The 18,705-nt window shown below is 41.7% G+C and overlaps 2 protein-coding genes across 3 annotated transcripts; one reads left to right on the top strand and one right to left on the bottom strand.

Annotated features, from left to right (window-relative positions):
* Positions 1-588: 588 nt before the first annotated feature.
* Positions 589-14,642, bottom strand: LOC309706782 (mitochondrial tRNA methylthiotransferase CDK5RAP1-like). 2 transcript variants are annotated; one of them, XM_082533621.1, is made up of 7 exons: positions 14,423-14,642; positions 9,804-10,345; positions 9,622-9,725; positions 9,503-9,537; positions 9,315-9,415; positions 8,022-9,226; positions 589-1,652 (listed from the first exon to the last, which is right to left on the bottom strand). In XM_082533621.1, exons 2-6 carry the CDS (start codon positions 10,087-10,089, stop codon positions 9,051-9,053), a joined length of 702 nt encoding a protein of 233 aa, XP_082389747.1. In that variant the 5' UTR covers positions 10,090-10,345; positions 14,423-14,642; the 3' UTR covers positions 589-1,652; positions 8,022-9,050. The 2 variants fall into 2 exon arrangements, with proteins under 2 accessions (XP_082389747.1, XP_082389746.1); XM_082533620.1 differs by lacking the exon at positions 14,423-14,642 and having other exon boundaries at positions 9,804-11,818.
* A 554-nt stretch (positions 14,643-15,196) lies between these two features.
* ghrh (growth hormone releasing hormone) lies at positions 15,197-17,919 on the top strand. The gene is made up of 6 exons (XM_082533625.1): positions 15,197-15,356; positions 15,580-15,667; positions 16,338-16,442; positions 17,255-17,359; positions 17,468-17,593; positions 17,690-17,919. Exons 1-6 carry the CDS (start codon positions 15,212-15,214, stop codon positions 17,700-17,702), a joined length of 582 nt encoding a protein of 193 aa, XP_082389751.1. The 5' UTR covers positions 15,197-15,211; the 3' UTR covers positions 17,703-17,919.
* The last annotated feature ends 786 nt before the right edge of the window (positions 17,920-18,705 follow it).

An 18,705-nucleotide genomic window follows, 5' to 3' on the forward strand; every position in this document is an offset into this window, starting at 1 on the left:
CTTTACAACAAAATGAAGTTCAAAGCATCTGAGCTGGAAGGAGAAAATGAAAAGCTGCAAAAACAGGAGGCAACATCTAAAGTGCTGAAAGAAAGGTTGGAAGAAAAACAAGCCGAAAAAGAAGAAGTGCAGAAAAAATGCAACAAGCTGCAGAAGCAAAACACAGAAAAAATCGAGGAGCTGATCCTCATCCTCGAGAAAAAGCAGAAAAAGAAAAAACGCTTCTTCTGGAGGAAGAACACTCCTTCTTTCACTACTGCCAATGTCACCTCTTCTTCCCCCACCTCTGCTCCAGCTTAATTCCCCCCCCCCTCCCCCCAACACCTCTCCCATCTCCCTCCCCTCTTTTCACAGTCACCCCCCAACCAGTCCCGACAGTTGACTGCCCCCTCTAGAGCCTGGTTCTGTCATAGGTTTCTTCCTTTAAAGGGAGTTTTTCCTATCCACTGTCGCCTCGTGCTTGCTCAGAGGGGATTGTTGGGGTTTTCTCTCCTCTCTCCCTTTACTTTACGCTCTTCTTTACATCCCACCCACCCCCACCTTCTCTTTTTTCTTAATAATTGAACAATAAAAACAATTGGTCACTAATTAAATGTGTCAAATCAGTGTCTTTATTCAAGAATACAAGAAATGGGTAATAGCTGCATGTGTGTTTGTGTGTGTGCATAATATGCATACTTTACGTGTTGGATCCAAATCCCACAAGGAATTAAATAAAACAAGAAGACAAACAAAAACAAATATTTCTCTCCCTTCCCAGGTCAGGAATCAGGATGAGGAAGAAATGAGGTCAGATCAGTGCAGGTTTTTGCACTACTGACATAAAGTTTCTGCTGATTAAAAAAAGTATGTCGATATTTCTGAAATACATTTGCAAACAAATAACTTTGACAACTTGTGTTTTTTCATAAAAGAAAAATCAGAGAGCAGAGCTGGTAAAACAGCTTAGCTCCGCAGGTTACAGGAGATCAGATGCCAAATACTTTTCATGACAGTCTTCGTTACTGCATAAATCTCCCCTTTTATCATTGATCAGTAAATCACTGCATATACATTCATCTAACCGTTATAATTTCATGAGTAAAGATTCTCAGATGACTGAATGGTGGTTTTAGTAAATGTTGAACTTTATTGTGATTTCTATTTTTAGAATCAATAGCACACATTTTGATTTAGTTTTGCAAGCTGCTGATTTCACACAGATCCACTGCCCAAACGTGCCTTTGAGTTTTTCATCATTTAACAAGAATAGGCTCAGGCAATCATTGTGTAATTAGGCTTTGGGAAGGTCTGGGGACAGGTATGATGATGGTGGTGGTTATAAAGCACTGTGGCACAACAGCTTGACTCAGGGAGATGTTAAAGATGCCCGCTAGGACATCAGTCAGCTGGTCAGCACGGGCTCCGAGCACGCGTCCAGGTATATTGTCTGGTCCAGCAGCTTTGTGTGGGTTGACTTTAGTGAGAGTCCTTCTCACACTGGCCGTGGACAGGGACAGCACTTGGTTGTCTGGCGACGGGGTGGCCCTCTGTAGTCCATCTTGCATCCCATTTAAAGAAGTTCGTGTTCGCACTGCGCTTGGATGTCCTGGCCTCTGAGGTTAAGGTGTACGGCTCCTGGTTGTCAACTGACCAATTTATCATGGCAAAGCCTGTGGTGGACAAAAGATAAGAGGCTGATTATAAAAATGATCCATGCACGCCTTATGACCTACAGCATGTACAGTTAACACAGCTAAATGGCTGTGAAATTGTAAAATTACTTTTGAAATAAAGCTATTCAAAGTCATTTAACTGGGACTATAATAATAGCAATGTTAGTGCTAATGTATGTTTGCTGGCTAATTAAAATAAGCTGCTAGGTGATGGTACTGTTTCAAGTTCTCTCATTGTTTGACATGTAGGGCAGATATTTTGGTGACACTGAGATCAGCCAGACACTAAACAGCAGTGTAATATCAACGCTAGATTAGATGTTTTCTAATCCGATAAAATGACATTATTCCTGTTTATAGAAGATGTTTGTCGTCTGTTTGTTTGACTGACAGGAACAGGAAACAGTGGTTGGAAATTACTGTTGGTGTTACATGAGGGTAAAGAAGGGCTTTAAGCACCTGGGTAAAAACTGGACCCATGATGAAACACTACAACAAGTACAACATATTCTTCAGTTTTAATATGTGACCATACTGTGCAGACTGCTGATGAGTTACACGGTTACATTTCATTAATCATTGTTAAACTAAAGTGTTAAGCAGTTACTTTATCCTTTCACTTAAAATTTCCAGGAAAAACACTACCTTGGCTACTTTTGTGCTTACATTTGATCTATTCATATTAATGTACAGAATTCACCTGCTTGCTGCTACTACTGCACATTCACCCAATGTGTGTGTGTGTGTGTGTGTGTGTATATATATATATATATATATATATATATATATATATATATATATATATATATATATATATATATATATATATATATATATACACACATACATACATACATACACTCAACAAAAATATAAACGCAACACTTTTGTTTTTGCTCCCATTCCCCATGGGATGGACGTAGAGACCTAAAATTCATTCCAGATACACAATATAACCATCCCTCCCAAACAGTGGTCACAAATCAGTCCAAATGTGTGGTAGTGGGCACATCTGCTATATTGAGATAATCCATCCCACCTCACAGGTGTGCCACATCAGGATGCTGATCTGACATCATGAGTAGTGCACAGGTGTACCTCAGACTGCCCACAACAAAAGGCCACCCTGGAATGTGCAGTTTTGTGTCACAGCAAAATGCCACAGATGCCACAAGCAATGAGGGAGCGTGCAATTGGCATGCTGACAGCAGGAATGTCAACCAGATCTGTCGCCCGTGCATTGAATGTTCATTTCTCAACCATAAGCCGTCTCCACAGGCGTTTCAGAGAATATGGCAGCACATCCAACTGGCCTCACAACCGCAGACCTCGTGTAACCACACCAGCCCAGGACCTCCACATCCAGCAGGTTCACCTCCAAGATCGTCTGAGACCAGCCACCCAGACAGCTGCTGGAACAATTGGTTTGCACAACCAAACAATTTCTGCACAAACTGTCAGAAACCGTCTCAGGGACGCTCAACTGCATGCCCGTCGTCCTCATCGGGGTCTTGACCTGACTCCAGCTCGTCGCCGTAACAGACTTGTGTGGGCAAATGCTCACATTCGATGGCGTCTGGCACGTTGGAGAGGTGTGCGCTTCACGGATGAATCATGGTTCACATTGTTCAGGGCAGATGGCAGCTGAGAATGTCCCAGTTCTTGCATGGCCAGCATACTCACCGGACATGTCACCCATTGAGCATGTTCGGGATGTGCTTGACCGGCGTATACGACAGCGTGTACCAGTTCCCACGAATATCCAACAACCTCGCACAGCCATTGAAGTGGAGTGGACCAACATTCCACAATTGACAATCTGATAGACTCCATGCGACGATGTGTTGCACTGCATGAGGCAAATGGTGGTCACACCAGATACTGACCGGTTCTGGGTCCCCAGACACCCAATAGCACAAAAAACTGCACATTCCAGGGTGGCCTTTTGTTGTGGGCAGTCTGAGGTACACCTGTGCACTACTCATGATGTCAGATCAGCATCCTGATGTGGCACACCTGTGAGGTGGGATGGATTATCTCAATATGGCAGATGTGCCCACTACCACACATTTGGACTGATTTGTGACCACTGTTTGGGAGGGATGGTTATATTGTGTATCTGGAATGAATTTTAGGTCTCTACGTCCATCCCATGGGGAATGGGAGCAGTAACAAAGGTGTTGCGTTTATATTTTTGTTGAGTGTATATACTAGGGGTGCAACAATACACAAAATTCACGGTTCGGTTCGATACTTTGGTGTCACGGTTCGATATTTTTTCGATACAAAAAAATGTTCATGCCTTTTTAATTTGTCATTTATTACATTTTCACGGCACATTCTGCACCACATCTCTGTGCGTTCATCATTTGTTTGAAGCCAGCTCACCTCCTGCAACTACTTTTCCGAGAATACGTGCTTCTTTTGTGGTTCGGACTCCTGACATTTCTTTGGAGGTGGAGGAACATCACAGTAATTGCTTAAAGGAGCTTCTTCGACATCTTTAAGAGTTCTAAACAAATGTCTGTCCTCCTCCTGAAAATCTTATGTACGCAAACACGCGTTGCAACTTCTTATCTTGTGCCCGTTTTTTATTTTGACAGCGAATGCGCACCTGCGGACCACTTATGTGCAGCCCTGGTTATTTAGCTTGTCATATTGCAGCCACAGAAATTCTTTTGTCCATGAAACCATGAAGCTGCACTTTCTTTTTGCCTTATAGTCTGATTTGTCATAACTTCTCCGTTTTGTGGTAAGCTTTTCTTTGGCTGTCACTTCTTCACCCTGACCTGTCTTATTTGGCTCAGCAGAACTGAAATATATATCCTGCTGCTTTTACACACGCACTCACATAACGCTCAGCGATTCTCTGCGCGATCAACCTCTCACATGTTTAAGCTGCGGGAGGTTTCACTTGTCATGTTTGCATAGTAAGCTAACGATTGATAAGACGATGTCAGAGGAATTGGTGCACAAATTATCATCACTCACAGATCAGTGCTGTCGCTCTCTATACACAGTTCGCACAATTGCAAAGTGAAAGCAAAAAACAAGCGCAAATTCAAACCGATTTCAATATGTCACATATTGACAGTGGCTCACCGATGCCAATGACATAATTAGCCAGCTACATTTCCGAAAGAATGCAAAACCATTGACATATATTTTTCCTTCCTAAGATAGGCCTACGGGCAGGGCAGAGATAGATTTTGGTAGCCCGACTGGAAAAATCGCTAGCCCCAGGACATCGGGCAGGCGATTTTGCGAGCCCTGTATCTGATTGAGGAATCACTCATCTTTGGAAAAGAGAGTTTATTACAGAGAAATGGCTCTTTCCAAAATAAAAGCTATACTATACGCTTCTTCTGGGATATATTCTCAGCAGCATATTAAACATATCAGGTCCCCATAAGGAGAATCCTGTGCTAACGGCTGTCTAAATGACTCGGGTAAAGTTTGTAGCATGCTGCTTGTTGTTTTCTGCTTCCACTTGTCTTTGCACTAGGATGATGTTGGTGTAAATGTGCAGTCATATTCGTTGTGTTCCCACTAGTGCTGTCAGCGTAAATCTCGTTGAAATGACGTTAACGCCACAACACGGCAAATCTCCGTTAACGAGCTACCGCGGATCGCCCGTGCATGGGGCTGGACGGCCAACACGAGCTAACTGCGCTAAGACACTAGCTCCCACCCATGTAATTGAGCATTGCGTGGCACATCCAACATACTGTTTTACTTTAGTCCATGACTCGCTTACCTTCAGGGTCATACGTCACATGAAAACCAAAATAGTTCCAAACGCCAGATCTGAATGAGGGTGGGGAGGTTCAATTTGCCATGTTGTAAGGAGAGCTTAACTTCTGTCTCGCTAGCTTGCCCTGCGCTCAGTGAATCTGCGTTCGACTACTCCGCCTAGGCTGCACTGTCGAGCGCAGATCCACTGTGCGCTCAACACAGACAGCATCGTCAGAAGGAAAGTTGATAAAATAAATTAAAATTTTATTTTGTATTGTTCATACATATGCGTACCGAACCGAAAGCACTGTATCGAACGGTTCAATATCGATACGAGTATCGTTGCACCCCTAATATATATATATATATATATATATATATATATATATATATATATATAATGTTCTTCCTCTACCCCCCCCCCGCACATGTCGAGGAGCGTGTCAGGCTACATTTCACTGTGTGTTATACTATATAACTATGCATGTGACAAATACAGGGAGTGCAGAATTATTAGGCAAATGAGTATTTTGTCCACATCATCCTCTTCATGCATGTTGTCTTACTCCAAGCTGTATAGGCTCGAAAGCCTACTACCAATTAAGCATATTAGGTGATGTGCATCTCTGTAATGAGAAGGGGTGTGGTCTAATGACATGAACACCCTATATCAGGTGTGCATAATTATTAGGCAACGTCCTTTCCTTTGACAAAATGGGTCAAAAGAAGGACTTGACAGGCTCAGAAAAGTCAAAAATAGTGAGATATCTTGCAGAGGGATGCAGCAGTCTCAAAATTGCAAAGCTTCTGAAGCGTGATCATCGAACAATCAAGCGTTTCATTCAAAATAGTCAACAGGGTCGCAAGAAGCGTGTGGAAAAACCAAGGTGCAAAATAACTGCCCATGAACTGAGAAAAGTCAAGCGTGCAGCTGCCAAGATGCCACTTGCCACCAGTTTGGCCATATTTCAGAGCTGCAACATCACTGGAGTGCCCAAAAGCACAAGGTGTGCAATACTCAGAGACATGGCCAAGGTAAGAAAGGCTGAAAGACGACCACCACTGAACAAGACACACAAGCTGAAACGTCAAGACTGGGCCAAGAAATATCTCAAGACTGGTTTTTCTAAGGTTTTATGGACTGATGAAACGAGAGTGAGTCTTGATGGGCCAGATGGATGGGCCCGTGGCTGGATTGGTAAAGGGCAGAGAGCTCCAGTCCGACTCAGACGCCAGCAAGGTGGAGGTGGAGTACTGGTTTGGGCTGGTATCATCAAAGATGAGCTTGTGGGGCCTTTTCGGGTTGAGGATGGAGTCAAGCTCAACTCCCAGTCCTACTGCCAGTTTCTGGAAGACACCTTCTTCAAGCAGTGGTACAGGAAGAAGTCTGCATCCTTCAAGAAAAACATGATTTTCATGCACGACAATGCTCCATCACACGCGTCCAAGTACTCCACAGCGTGGCTGGCAAGAAAGGGTATAAAAGAAGAAAAACTAATGACATGGCCTCCTTGTTCACCTGATCTGAACCCCATTGAGAACCTGTGGTCCATCATCAAATGTGAGATTTACAAGGAGGGAAAACAGTACACCTCTCTGAACAGTGTCTGGGAGGCTGTGGTTGCTGCTGCACGCAATGTTGATGGTGAACAGATCAAAACACTGACAGAATCCATGGATGGCAGGCTTTTGAGTGTCCTTGCAAAGAAAGGTGGCTATATTGGTCGCTGATTTGTTTTTGTTTTGTTTTTGAATGTCAGAAATGTATATTTGTGAATGTGGAGATGTTATATTGGTGTCACTGGTAAAAATAAATAATTGAAATGGGTATATATTTGTTTTTTGTTAAGTTGCCTAATAATTATGCACAGTAATAGTCACCTGCACACACAGATATCCCCCTAAAATAGCTAAAACTAAAAACAAACTAAAAACTACTTCCAAAAACATTCAGCTTTGATATTAATGAGTTTTTTGGGTTCATTGAGAACATGGTTGCTGTTCAATAATAAAATTATTCCTCAAAAATACAACTTGCCTAATAATTCTGCACTCCCTGTAAAGAACCTTGAACCTATGCTGGGTCACTGTAATGCTGCTGCTGGCACCTTGTTTCACACTGAAAATTAGGAAATGTGTCATCAGTTACAAAAAAGCTGATAGGAAAAGAAGGATGGAAAATGCCTGGAATTTAATTACACTTACAAATACTGCTGCCTCCAAACTGCAAGCATCAATAAAATGTTACAGTATTGTTTCTATATCTGTGGATATATCATTATTGCTAGTTTTCTTGAAACAGAAGATTTCCATCCATCCATCCACTTCCGCTTATCCTTTTTCAGGGTTGCGGGGGTGCTGGAGCCTATCCCAGCTATCATAGGGCGAGAGGCAGGGTACACCCTGGACAGGTCGCCAGTCTGTCACAGGGCTAACACACAGGGACAGACAACCAGTCGCACTCACATTCACTCCCACATTCACACCTATGGACAATTTAGATTTTTCAATTAACCTATCCCCGCAAAGTGGAGAAGATTTCCATTAAAAAGAAAATCTCTGATATCAATTTTGAAGCTAGCGCCCAGCCCTATTGCATGTACTGCAAATATAAAACTGATATATACTTACATCATGAAGCAGTTGATGTCTGGTTTCTGACAAATACAGCAAAGAGGTGCGTTCTCCCCCTCCATACCAGTGTTCTCAGGCACTGGGACATGGTCAGTGTCAGACATTTCACTGTGCTACAACATACAACATACAGCACGGACCACATTACAAATCATGTATATGTAGATGTACTAATTATACATGGCTGAATGGATGCAATAACAACATGTTACTTAGCTACTGTAGTTATTTGTTTCCAGCTGTGTGCAGTTGCTCCAGTCTTACTGACAGTATACTGCTTCAAACACCAGTGCCAACATTTTATTTTTTAAATCTTAGTATGATTCTGCACCAAGACTTGTGGCCTGTTGCTCGGTAACTTATTGTCTGACTATATTAACTACAGTTCATAAACATCATTCATTTTCTCCCACTTATTCCATTCAAGGTCTATTCCAGCTGTCATGGGGCAAAAGTACACCCTGGACATGTCGCCAGTCTGTCGGAGGGTTATTAGAGAGACAACCACGCACACCAATGCCAACTAACATAGACTGTTTCTTCCTATCCTACGCAAGGCCACCTGGGTTGGCTGGAGGACTGTTTACTTAGCCTGGCAGGGCGAAGGACACTGTCTCAGCTGAACTCTGGACACACACACACACTGATAGACACTCATCCCCCCTCCCTTTCCAAACGCCTGCGATGCTTGTTCCCTCCCAGTGCAGATGCCGCAGACATGCTGCAGGACCGGATGCGCTGTCCACACCGGCTCTCTCTTACCCACCCCTGTTGCTTGTCTTGTGTTTTTATGGTGTATTGACAGTCATGTGCTTTTTGTGCTGGGGTGGGGGGTTTTTTCTGTTCTCAAACTGTTCTCCCATTAGGAGCTCAGTCTGAGTGGATTTTTTTTTCTCCTCCTCTCACCTCATGTTATGTATTTTCTTTTTCTTTTTTCCTATCAGCCTACCTCTCTGACATGTCTTCCCAATGTGATGTTTGTGTAAAGTTCGGTCAGAAGGTTCCTTTGTAAGCGCGCATGCGACATTAGTGTGCTGCCTGCTGTAACCCATAATTTCCTTCGGGATTAATAAAGTATTCTGATTCTGATTCTGATACAGTCAAGAGACGCAGAAGGTCCCGGTATGCATCTGGACCGGCGAGGACATCTACGAGCTTCTCTCGCTCCAGAAGCTCCATCTTCAGCCTCTCCGCCATACAGCCTGAGACAAACACACCCATGAACGTACCCTTAATGTGACCTCCATCATCTGATGGAGCATGAGAGATGGTGCATGAGAGCTTACTCACCTAAAATTCCAATTTTCATTGGTGTGTGGGTCTTTAATCGTTTCCTCTTCATAGCTGTTAGTTGTTGCAGTCTATTCCATATTGTTTGCTCAGCCTTTTCTCTGTTAAGAAAAGAGATTAGGTTGCAAAGCTGCCATCACCTAGCACTAGATTTCAAAACTTTTCATGAGTTTGATCTTTGCTCCTACCTTACAGAGCACGTTACCAGAAGAACAACATCTGCCTGCAAGTACACGCACATCTTAAACAAACTGCATTAAAGTTACTTCTGCTAGATTCATAAAATAAAACCAGAAGTCAGCTGTACCTCGCTTAGATGAGCTGTGCGCTGATAGCCCTTCTTCTGCAGTATGGACCAGGCTATCTCTGTGTCATTCACATTCATTTGACATCCATAGGTTTCAAAATAAACTGCAACAATAAGCCAAAGAACCCCTTTAGCATCACCACAAACATTCAAAGCTAAGTAAACAAATGGCTTTCACCGACCTTTCCTTGAGTTTCCCATCAACAAGCCTTCAGAGAGATAGTCATGCTTTTCTGAGGGTTCTTCATCTGCAGCACGGCTCCTGTTAGCTGGAAGCCCTTTAACGAAATCCTGAAAACTTGGACCAGATGATAGCCGACTCTTGAACTTGTCTACAGTCTTCTTCTTTTCTCTCACAGTGTTAACAGCGCTAGCCAGTTTAGAACAGTATCTAGCCTGGATGCGGCTGACAGGTGGCCAGTGTTGGGTTACTGTAAATATGGGTTTTAAAGTCCTGAGGTACTCCATGCTTAGCTAACCACAAGAGCAAAGGCTTCGTAATTCCCTATCGGGTGTATCTGGAAATGAGCGACTATGTATTTTAGTTAGCTACCTTTGCCGCAACCTAAAAACTAACATAGTGTCAAAAGTCCCTTTTTACTCAGTAAGATACAGCACGAGTGCTAACTACCTCGAGTGAATTGTCACTCAGGTACAGATATCATGTGGAGCCAAAGATGTCTTAGTATCAAGAGGAGTCACTCCCTGTTTCAAGTACCTGACGCTATTCATCAGTGGACCTGTACCGCCGGTCAGAGGAGGAGACGAGAGATTCAGCAGGTTGTTTACACTGAATAAATGGCTTATATCAGCATGTGCTGACCACTCAGTGCATTTTATCGACAACTTTAATATTTTTTGGGAACGCAGGCATCTGTTCAAAGCAAATGGATTTAATTTTAACAAGTCAGGGGTGAAACTGTTCACCTCCAACTTGTTTTATTCCATACGTCATCCATCCGTGCTTGGTGCCAAGGCTGAGATAAACGAGGAGTTATCTCATAAAGAGGAACAAACAGTACTCCAAGAACAGACAAAGCCCAGCAGAAACCTTGAGGAGGAGCTCCATTTGCCCCCACCCGGGAAGAGCCTCAGAAAGGAGAGACATCCATGGCATCTGAGGAAGAGCCTCAGAAAGGAGAGACATCTAAGGCAAGAAGAGGGGTCCCTATTTGCCTCCAACTCTCTCAACAACACCAACGACCAGGACAAGGGACCACGACCTTCCCCAGTCCCCCAAACCCCTGACAGGCCATCACCCTCCTCCCCCTCCCTTTCTCCCTCCTCCCCACACCTGAAATTCACTGAGGAGATGATGGAGCGGGTCAATGCTGGGCTCAGATCTACCCCCCGTCCCAATCCCTTTTTGTCCCCCATAAACCCCCCACCAGAGCGGCCAAAGGTTCGCCATCGAGCCCCACCCTCAACAGAGCAATCGAAGTCACATTGCCCAGCCTCGCCCCCCTTAGTTCCTCTTCATGCCCTGTCTCCGCAGTCTGATGCGTGATGTGTGAAGGGTCCGGGCTGTGAGGATTATGGCAGTGGTGACTTTTCCCAGGAGAAGCTGGGACCCTGTTTACTAGAAGGTTTTAAAATTTCTGTACTTTTAGGTGACAGGAGACATGTGGCCTGGTCAAAACACAGAGAGCTGCACTCTAAAAGATCTTTAAACATAGTAAACATACCTTGTGTGCCACAGACTGCTCCCAAACATGAGGGGACAAGTAATACCTCTAAAACACTTAAGTTGGCTTTATTAAACATTAGATCTCTAGCTGGGAAAACATTTTTAATTAATGATTTAATCACTGAGCACAGCCTTGATTTTATGTTTTTAACTGAAACTTGGTTGGACCAAAGTAACAGTGGAGCTGTTCTCATCGAGACGACCCCTCCTAACTACAGTTTTATCAGTGAGGTCAGGGCGAGCAGGAGAGGAGGAGGGGTTGCTGTCTTATTTAATGAATCATTTCAATGTAAGCAGCATCTCCTGGAAGTTTTCAGTCTTTTGAATATGTGGCTTTACAGCTGAAGGCCCCATCCAAAGTTGTGTTTCTTAATGTTTACAGGCCTCCCAAATACTGCACAGACTTTTTTAATGACCTCAGTGAACTGCTGTCTGTGATCTGTGTTGATTTTGACTGTGTAATTATTGCTGGGGATTTTAACATTCATGTGGACAACCCTCAGGACAAAGGGACTAAAGACCTGAGTAACACTCTGGGCAACGTTGGGCTGACTCAGCATGTAACAGAGGCCACACATAATAGAGGACACACTCTTGACCTACTGATCTCCAAGGGCCTGAGCATTTCAAAGGTTACTGTGTCTGATGTGGGCGTGTCTGATCATTACTGTGTTTTCTTTGAAAGTAAAATCTCAGCCCACACAAATATATCAACAACAGTGATCACAAAACGGTGTATAACAGAACACAGTAGTGCAATTTTTAACCAGGTCTTCCCATTAACACCTGACCTGCCCAGAGGGTCAGTCAATGAGCTCGTCAATAGCTTCAATGCTAACATGTTAAATGTAATGGACACTATTGCTCCCATTAAGGTGAAGGTTATCTCTGGAAGGAAAAAGTCTCCATGGAGAAACTCCACACTGGTGAAAAATGAAAAAAGAGAGTGTAGGAAAGCTGAGCGCAGATGGAGAAAAACAAACCTCCAGGTTCATTATGACATTTATAAAGAGAAACTTCACAATTATAATTTACAACTGAGGAATGCAAGGAGGTCCTACTTCTCTGACATCATCACTAAAAACAGCCATAATGCTCGGGTCTTATTTTCTACAGTTGACAGGCTAACAAACCCTCCTGTGTCAGTGGCAGCTGAACTTCATTCGACCATGGCCTGCAATGACTTTGCCAAATTCTTCACTGAAAAAATCCAAAAAATTAGACAAGCAATTGGTACATCAACAGCAGATCCAGGATATGTACTGTGTCCACCGAAAAACTGTTTAAACACCATGAAACAGTTTCAAACTATTAACAGCAAAGACCTGGAGGACATCTTAGGTCAACTGAACTCCTCCTCCTGCTGTTTAGATGTCCTGCCAACAAGTTTTTTCAAAAAGGTCTCAAAGACTTTAGAGTCAGACCTGTTACAGATCGTCAACTTTTCTTTATTATCAGGTGTGTTTCCAGAATCACTAAAAACTGCTGTAATCAAACCTATACTGAAAAAGGACAATCTTGACAAGACACAAATGAACAACTACAGGCCGATCTCAAATCTCCCGTTTTTAAGTAAGATCATTGAAAAAGCAGTTTCTCAACAGCTCAGTTACTTCTTAAAACAGAATAATTGCTACGATGCCTTCCAGTCAGGTTTTAGACAGAACCACAGCACTGAAACCGCTCTGACCAAAGTGTTTAATGACATATGTCTGAACACAGACAGTGGAAAAATGTCAGTCTTAGTTTTACTGGATCTCAGTGCAGCATTTGATACAGTTGACCACAACATATTACTCAAACGACTGGAGAACTGGGCAGGTCTTTCAGGAACTGTACTAAACTGGTTCAAAACATACGTAGAAAACAGGAAATACTTTGTATCAATAGGTAACTTCACATCTGAGCAGACAAGTATCACATGTGGAGTTCCCCAAGGTTCCATCTTGGGACCCCTTCTGTTTAACATCTACATGCTCCCACTGGCACAGATTATAAACAACAACAAAATAAACTATCACAGCTATGCAGATGACACACAAATATATATCACAATGTCACCAGGAGACCGAGGCCCTGTACAGGCTCTTGGTAAATGCATTGAGGAAATCAATGACTGGTTGTGCCACAATTTTCTCCAGCTAAACAAAAACAAAACTGAGGTAATAGTCTTTGGCGCCAAAGAAAAACGATTACAGGTCACCAGAGAACTTCAGTCTATACACCTAAAAACCACAAACCAGGTGAGAAATGTGGGTGTAGTGATGGATGCAGACCTAAACTTAGAAAAACACATTAAGACAATAACAAAGTCAGCTTACTATCACCTCAAGAATATATCAAGGATAAAAGATCTGATGTCTCAACAGGACCTGGAAAAACTAGTCCATGCATTCATCTTTAGTAGGCTTGATTACTGTAACAGCATCTTTACAGGTCTACCTAAAAAATCAGTCAGACAACTACAGCTCATTCAGAACTCTGCTGCTCGAGTCCTCACTAAGACCAAAAAAGTGGACCACATCAGTCCAGCTCTGAGGTCTTTACACTGGCTGCCTGTCCGTCAGAGGATAGACTTTAAAGTTCTGATGCTGGCCTATAAAGCTCTGAATGGTTTAGGACCAAAATACATCAGTGACCTCCTGACCCAGTATGAACCATCCAGATCCCTCAGGTCATCTGGATCCGGTCTTTTATCAGTTCCCAGAGTCAGAACCAGACACGGAGAAGCTGCATTCAGCTTTTATGCTCCTTATATCTGGAACAAACTCCCAGAAAGCCTCAGATCAGCTGAAACACTCAGTTTATTTAAATCCAGGTTGAAGACTCACCTGTTCTCAGCTGCATTTGAATAAAGCACCAAATCCACACTTTAAGCTTAAATTTCAAAACTTACATTTAACTACTGATTTTATCTACTGTTCTGATTTTATCTGTTTTGATTTTATATACTGTTGTTTGTTTGTTTGTTAATTAGTTAGTTAGTTTATTTGCTTGTTTTAATCAATTTTAAATCATGCTTTTTATTTGTTCTTGTTTCTAATGTCTCTGTAAAGCACTTTGAATCACCTTGTTGTTGAATTGTGCTATACAAATAAACTTGCCTTGCCTTGCCTAATGAAACCCGGAAAAACGTTTCACTCTTGTGAAGTGTTGCTACATACTAGTAAGTTTGTTTCAAACATAGAGGAAGCTCGAAAAGAGGTAAATAGTTTTTATCTTTAAGTCAATTCAGGCGCTTATCCAGTGTGTTAATAAGGTAATTAAATGTCAGACTACAATCCTCGAGAAGTCCGTAATGTCCGTTAGACAAAAATGTCACTGTACGTCCATCTTCACGGTCCGTCGTCATAATCTCCTTAGTCTAAACTCTGGTTCCGTATGTGCGACAAAGCTTTGAAGGGAACTTTAACATTTACAGAATCGGGTTATTGATGGTGAGAGACGGATTTATGTCGTTAGGTTATTGTTCAAAACTCAGCTGAGGTCGAGATGAGAGTGGCGCATGAAAAAAAAAAACGTTAATGGTTTTTGTTTGTTTATTCGTTTGCTTGTTTTATTATTTACATTAATCGAGGTCTTGATCTTATAAAAATATTCAATATTGTTGCATACCGACGTAAAGTATTAATATCAGGCCATAAGAACAAAACATTGTTCATACTTATCATGTAAATATGAAATCCTGCCAAAACAGTTTCAGACAGATGCTTTTAAATAAAGTTTTTGTTTTTGTTTTTTAAAGAAGAAGAACAAACGGTGACGAGAGAAAGCAACTTCTCATATGAATAAGTGAATATGCCCCCAATCCGCATCCCGGACGCACACACAGAGAGAGAGAGAGAGAGAGAATCATGTGTGATGTAGGCGTGACTGGAGCCACAGGTTCAGTATAAAGTGAGCATGAACTCTGGGATGAGAAACAGTACTGTTCCAGTGTTTTCTTTTGTTCGTTCTTTCCTGGAAGTGAGACATCATGAGAGTGGAAGGTGCGGAATAAAACTGCAGAGGCACTCAGGATTCTTACCAAGAAAAAAAAAAAATCAAGGTAACTTAGAAAAAACACTCTGAATTTGATATCCATGTTTGTATAAATGTATTATTTATTCTTAAAATCATGATATTTCCTGTCACGTTATACATCTCTGCCTGCCTCAACTTCAGTTCCTTGTGCAGAGCGATGAGGCTGGTCTGGGAAACTGTGGTTTCAGCGTTTTTTCTAATGTAATTTCTACTCCTGTCATTTGTTCTGGTTATCCACTCTTCTCCAGGACTAGCTGTGATGATGGAGAAAGCTGCACTGCTGCTTTGCTGCCTGATCATGACTTTGTCAGGCTCCCCACTCTACCCATCCATTAGGTAAGTCCTGACAAAATCACTCAAATTCATTAGGTGTTGTTCATTTCCATTTTTACTGAGGTTTAGGCATATTTTGAAAGTTACGTAAACCCTTTGCTTAGTTCAGCTGTTCAGCTTTGGGAATGCCGATCAATGACAGCATTGGATGATTACACAAAGGGAACATTTTTTGTAAACTCATGGCAAATCACACCAATATGCACTATATATGCATCATTTAGCTAAAATGTTTGGAAACCTTACCAAGTGACATAGAAAATTTTCTTAATATTCAAAATCTGAATGAAACATTAAATATAACATATTTGATCTCTGTCAGGATTAGAAAAATGGTCGTGTCGAAGCTCATCTAACAGTTGACTCTTTACTTTACATGTCATAGCTGTGTCCTCTGTACTTCTGCTAAAAAGGGTCAAGAAGTCTGGATTAGTCACCGCGTTACGTTTACGAGGCATCATCGTCACAGTGTCGTGTACCAAAGCTGCAGATGTAATTTTTCACGCGCTAAAGCATTTTGCAGACTGATGATATTTTCTTTTCTTTTAAATCTGTCATCTTTACAAAGACTGCACTACTATGAAATCATCGTTCTTGCTAGATAAAGGGCTATGTTTGAATAATGGCATTTAAGATGTTCTGCATTCATATAGTTCATGGGGATGTTTCTCAGGTTCGGCCAGAGGGATACATCTATCCTGATGACATCTTCACTAAAGAATCCAGCAGAGCAGCAGGAGGAAGACGCACGTCCTCCCAGGGAGCCAGCAGAGTTGCGGTCCGTATGTTAATATGGTCTGAGTGGCTGATGTAAAATATGGCTCAAAGGCTCAGCTAATGAAACGTCCCAGTCAGAGTGGATCATTTACACATTTTTTAATGGGGATTCTTGATTTATTAGAAGGTACATCATTTTCAAAGATATGTCAAAAAAATACACACAGCTGAATACAATGCAAGCAAACATTGGACTACAGATAGTCTATGCTGGACCTAAATCTTTATATTTTGACCTTTTAGATATGGAGCTACATTTTATTAAAATAGTGCACAAAGTTTTCATTTATGAATTAATTATGAAATGTGGCTAATATCGATCCACCCCATAATACAGCCCGTGCTGCAAATATAACATATTTCTAATGTAAGATGGGGAAATATTGTTTTTCTACAATATTATGATTTCATTGCACATTACTTAAAATGGATTGTGCAGTGAACATGCACTTGTCATTACAGTATATTTTTTGGTTTCCTGTAAAAACTTCACTTGTTAATTTCTTATTTTGGTGTACTTACCTTTAAATATTTATAGGTAACCATGACTACATTGTAATTTCAAAGCAAATATGTTGAAATTCCATTTGATTACAGGGTACTTACACCTTTAGTTGCAGGCCGTATTTTAAAGTTTTACTAAATGTGTCTTAATACTTCGAACTTTAGTGTGGATGCATAAAAAGATGTGAGCAAATTGTAAATCGACCGCTGGCCAGCTCCCAGATAAATCCTGCCGCTGCACTGCAGTTTACTTTATTTTCTGCTTACACTGACTGAACTGATGCAAACTGTCCCCATTTCTGATTCCAGCTTAGGGCGCCACGCTGATGCCATCTTTACAAACAGCTACAGGAAAGTACTGGGCCAAATCTCTGCCAGAAAGTTCCTTCAGACAATCATGGGCAAACGGCTGGGGTAGGTAACACAAGTGGACTGAAATCGCTCCAATGTGTGTGGGTTACCAGTACAAATAGCCAGTGAAAGAGGAATTATTGTTGGGTTTGTTTGTTTTTTTCCCCACAGGGATGGAAGTGAGAGCTACATGAAACGTCAGTCAGATATCTATGAGGGGACATACAAGGAAGACCTCACAGCCATCCAGAGAAATCAGAGATACAGGGGGGTGCACGGGAATGTCCTGAGACACAGGTATACACGTCTCCGATCTTTAAAAAGCCTAAACATTCAGAATTTGGCTTTTCCCACAACTGCAGATTCACTAAACTGAATCTTTTCTCTTTACAGACTGCTGAGTTGAGGAGGAAAGCTTTATCATCACATTTTTTTTAACCATCTTTTATTTGTTTGAGGGTGTCCTTTAAAGAAAAGAAATGAAATCATCTTATATATTCACATTAAAAGTTGTGAGGAAATCCTACAGCCTAGCTTATCATTGTGTGTATGTATGTGTATGTGTGTGTGTGTGTGTGTGTGTGTGTGTGTGTGTGTGTGTGTGTGTGTGTGTGTGTGTGTGTGGGCGAGGGGGGGTTGGGTTATTCAAACACCCAAATCAAACTATGTGACCAGATTTCATTAAAAAACCCTTTAGTGGCTTTCTGATTGTGTATCTTTCTGATTGTGTATCTTATGTGAGGATTGTCTCAAGAATGTGTCTTCAGGGCCACGTCTGCATTATAAATGCCAACTCTGTGTTACAGGTTTCCTGCTATGATTAACAGATGCGACCTTGATGGCCTGTTAAATGGCTGTGCGTGTTGATGTTACTGTACATCTGCACCTTTTCTTTAACATTTCAAGATGTTTCACGAGACAAAAGATGTGATATTTAGAAAGCTTGTATGGAAATGAAGTACATATTTGAAGCAATAATATATTTTACGAGTTTAAAAAGAAGTCAATCAAATCAAATCAAATCAAAATTTATTTATATAGCACATTTTTAAGACCGAAGTACACCAAAGTGCTTTTCAGTAAAATCACAATACAGATAAAATCACAATAAAATATAAATTACAAATATATAAAATATAAGATGATTACATAATCTAAATACAGAGCCAGATGTAAATTACCCTAATTCGCCTTAAATGCCAGATCAAACAAATACGTTTTTAAACGTGATTTAAAAGACTGAATGGAATCTGACGCGCGAATATGAAGAGGGAGAGTATTCCATAGCCTGGGTGCAGCAACGGCAAAGGCACGGTCTCCTCTGGTCTTCAGCCGAGACCTAGGTTGTACTAAGAGCAGTTGGTCCGATGATCTTAGTGCTCTCTGAGGGCTGTACAGACAGAGGAGAT

The sequence above is a fragment of the Aulonocara stuartgranti genome (genome assembly GCF_965226115.1).
Source record: "Aulonocara stuartgranti genome assembly, chromosome: 5".
NCBI classification, from domain to species: domain Eukaryota; kingdom Metazoa; phylum Chordata; class Actinopteri; order Cichliformes; family Cichlidae; genus Aulonocara; species Aulonocara stuartgranti.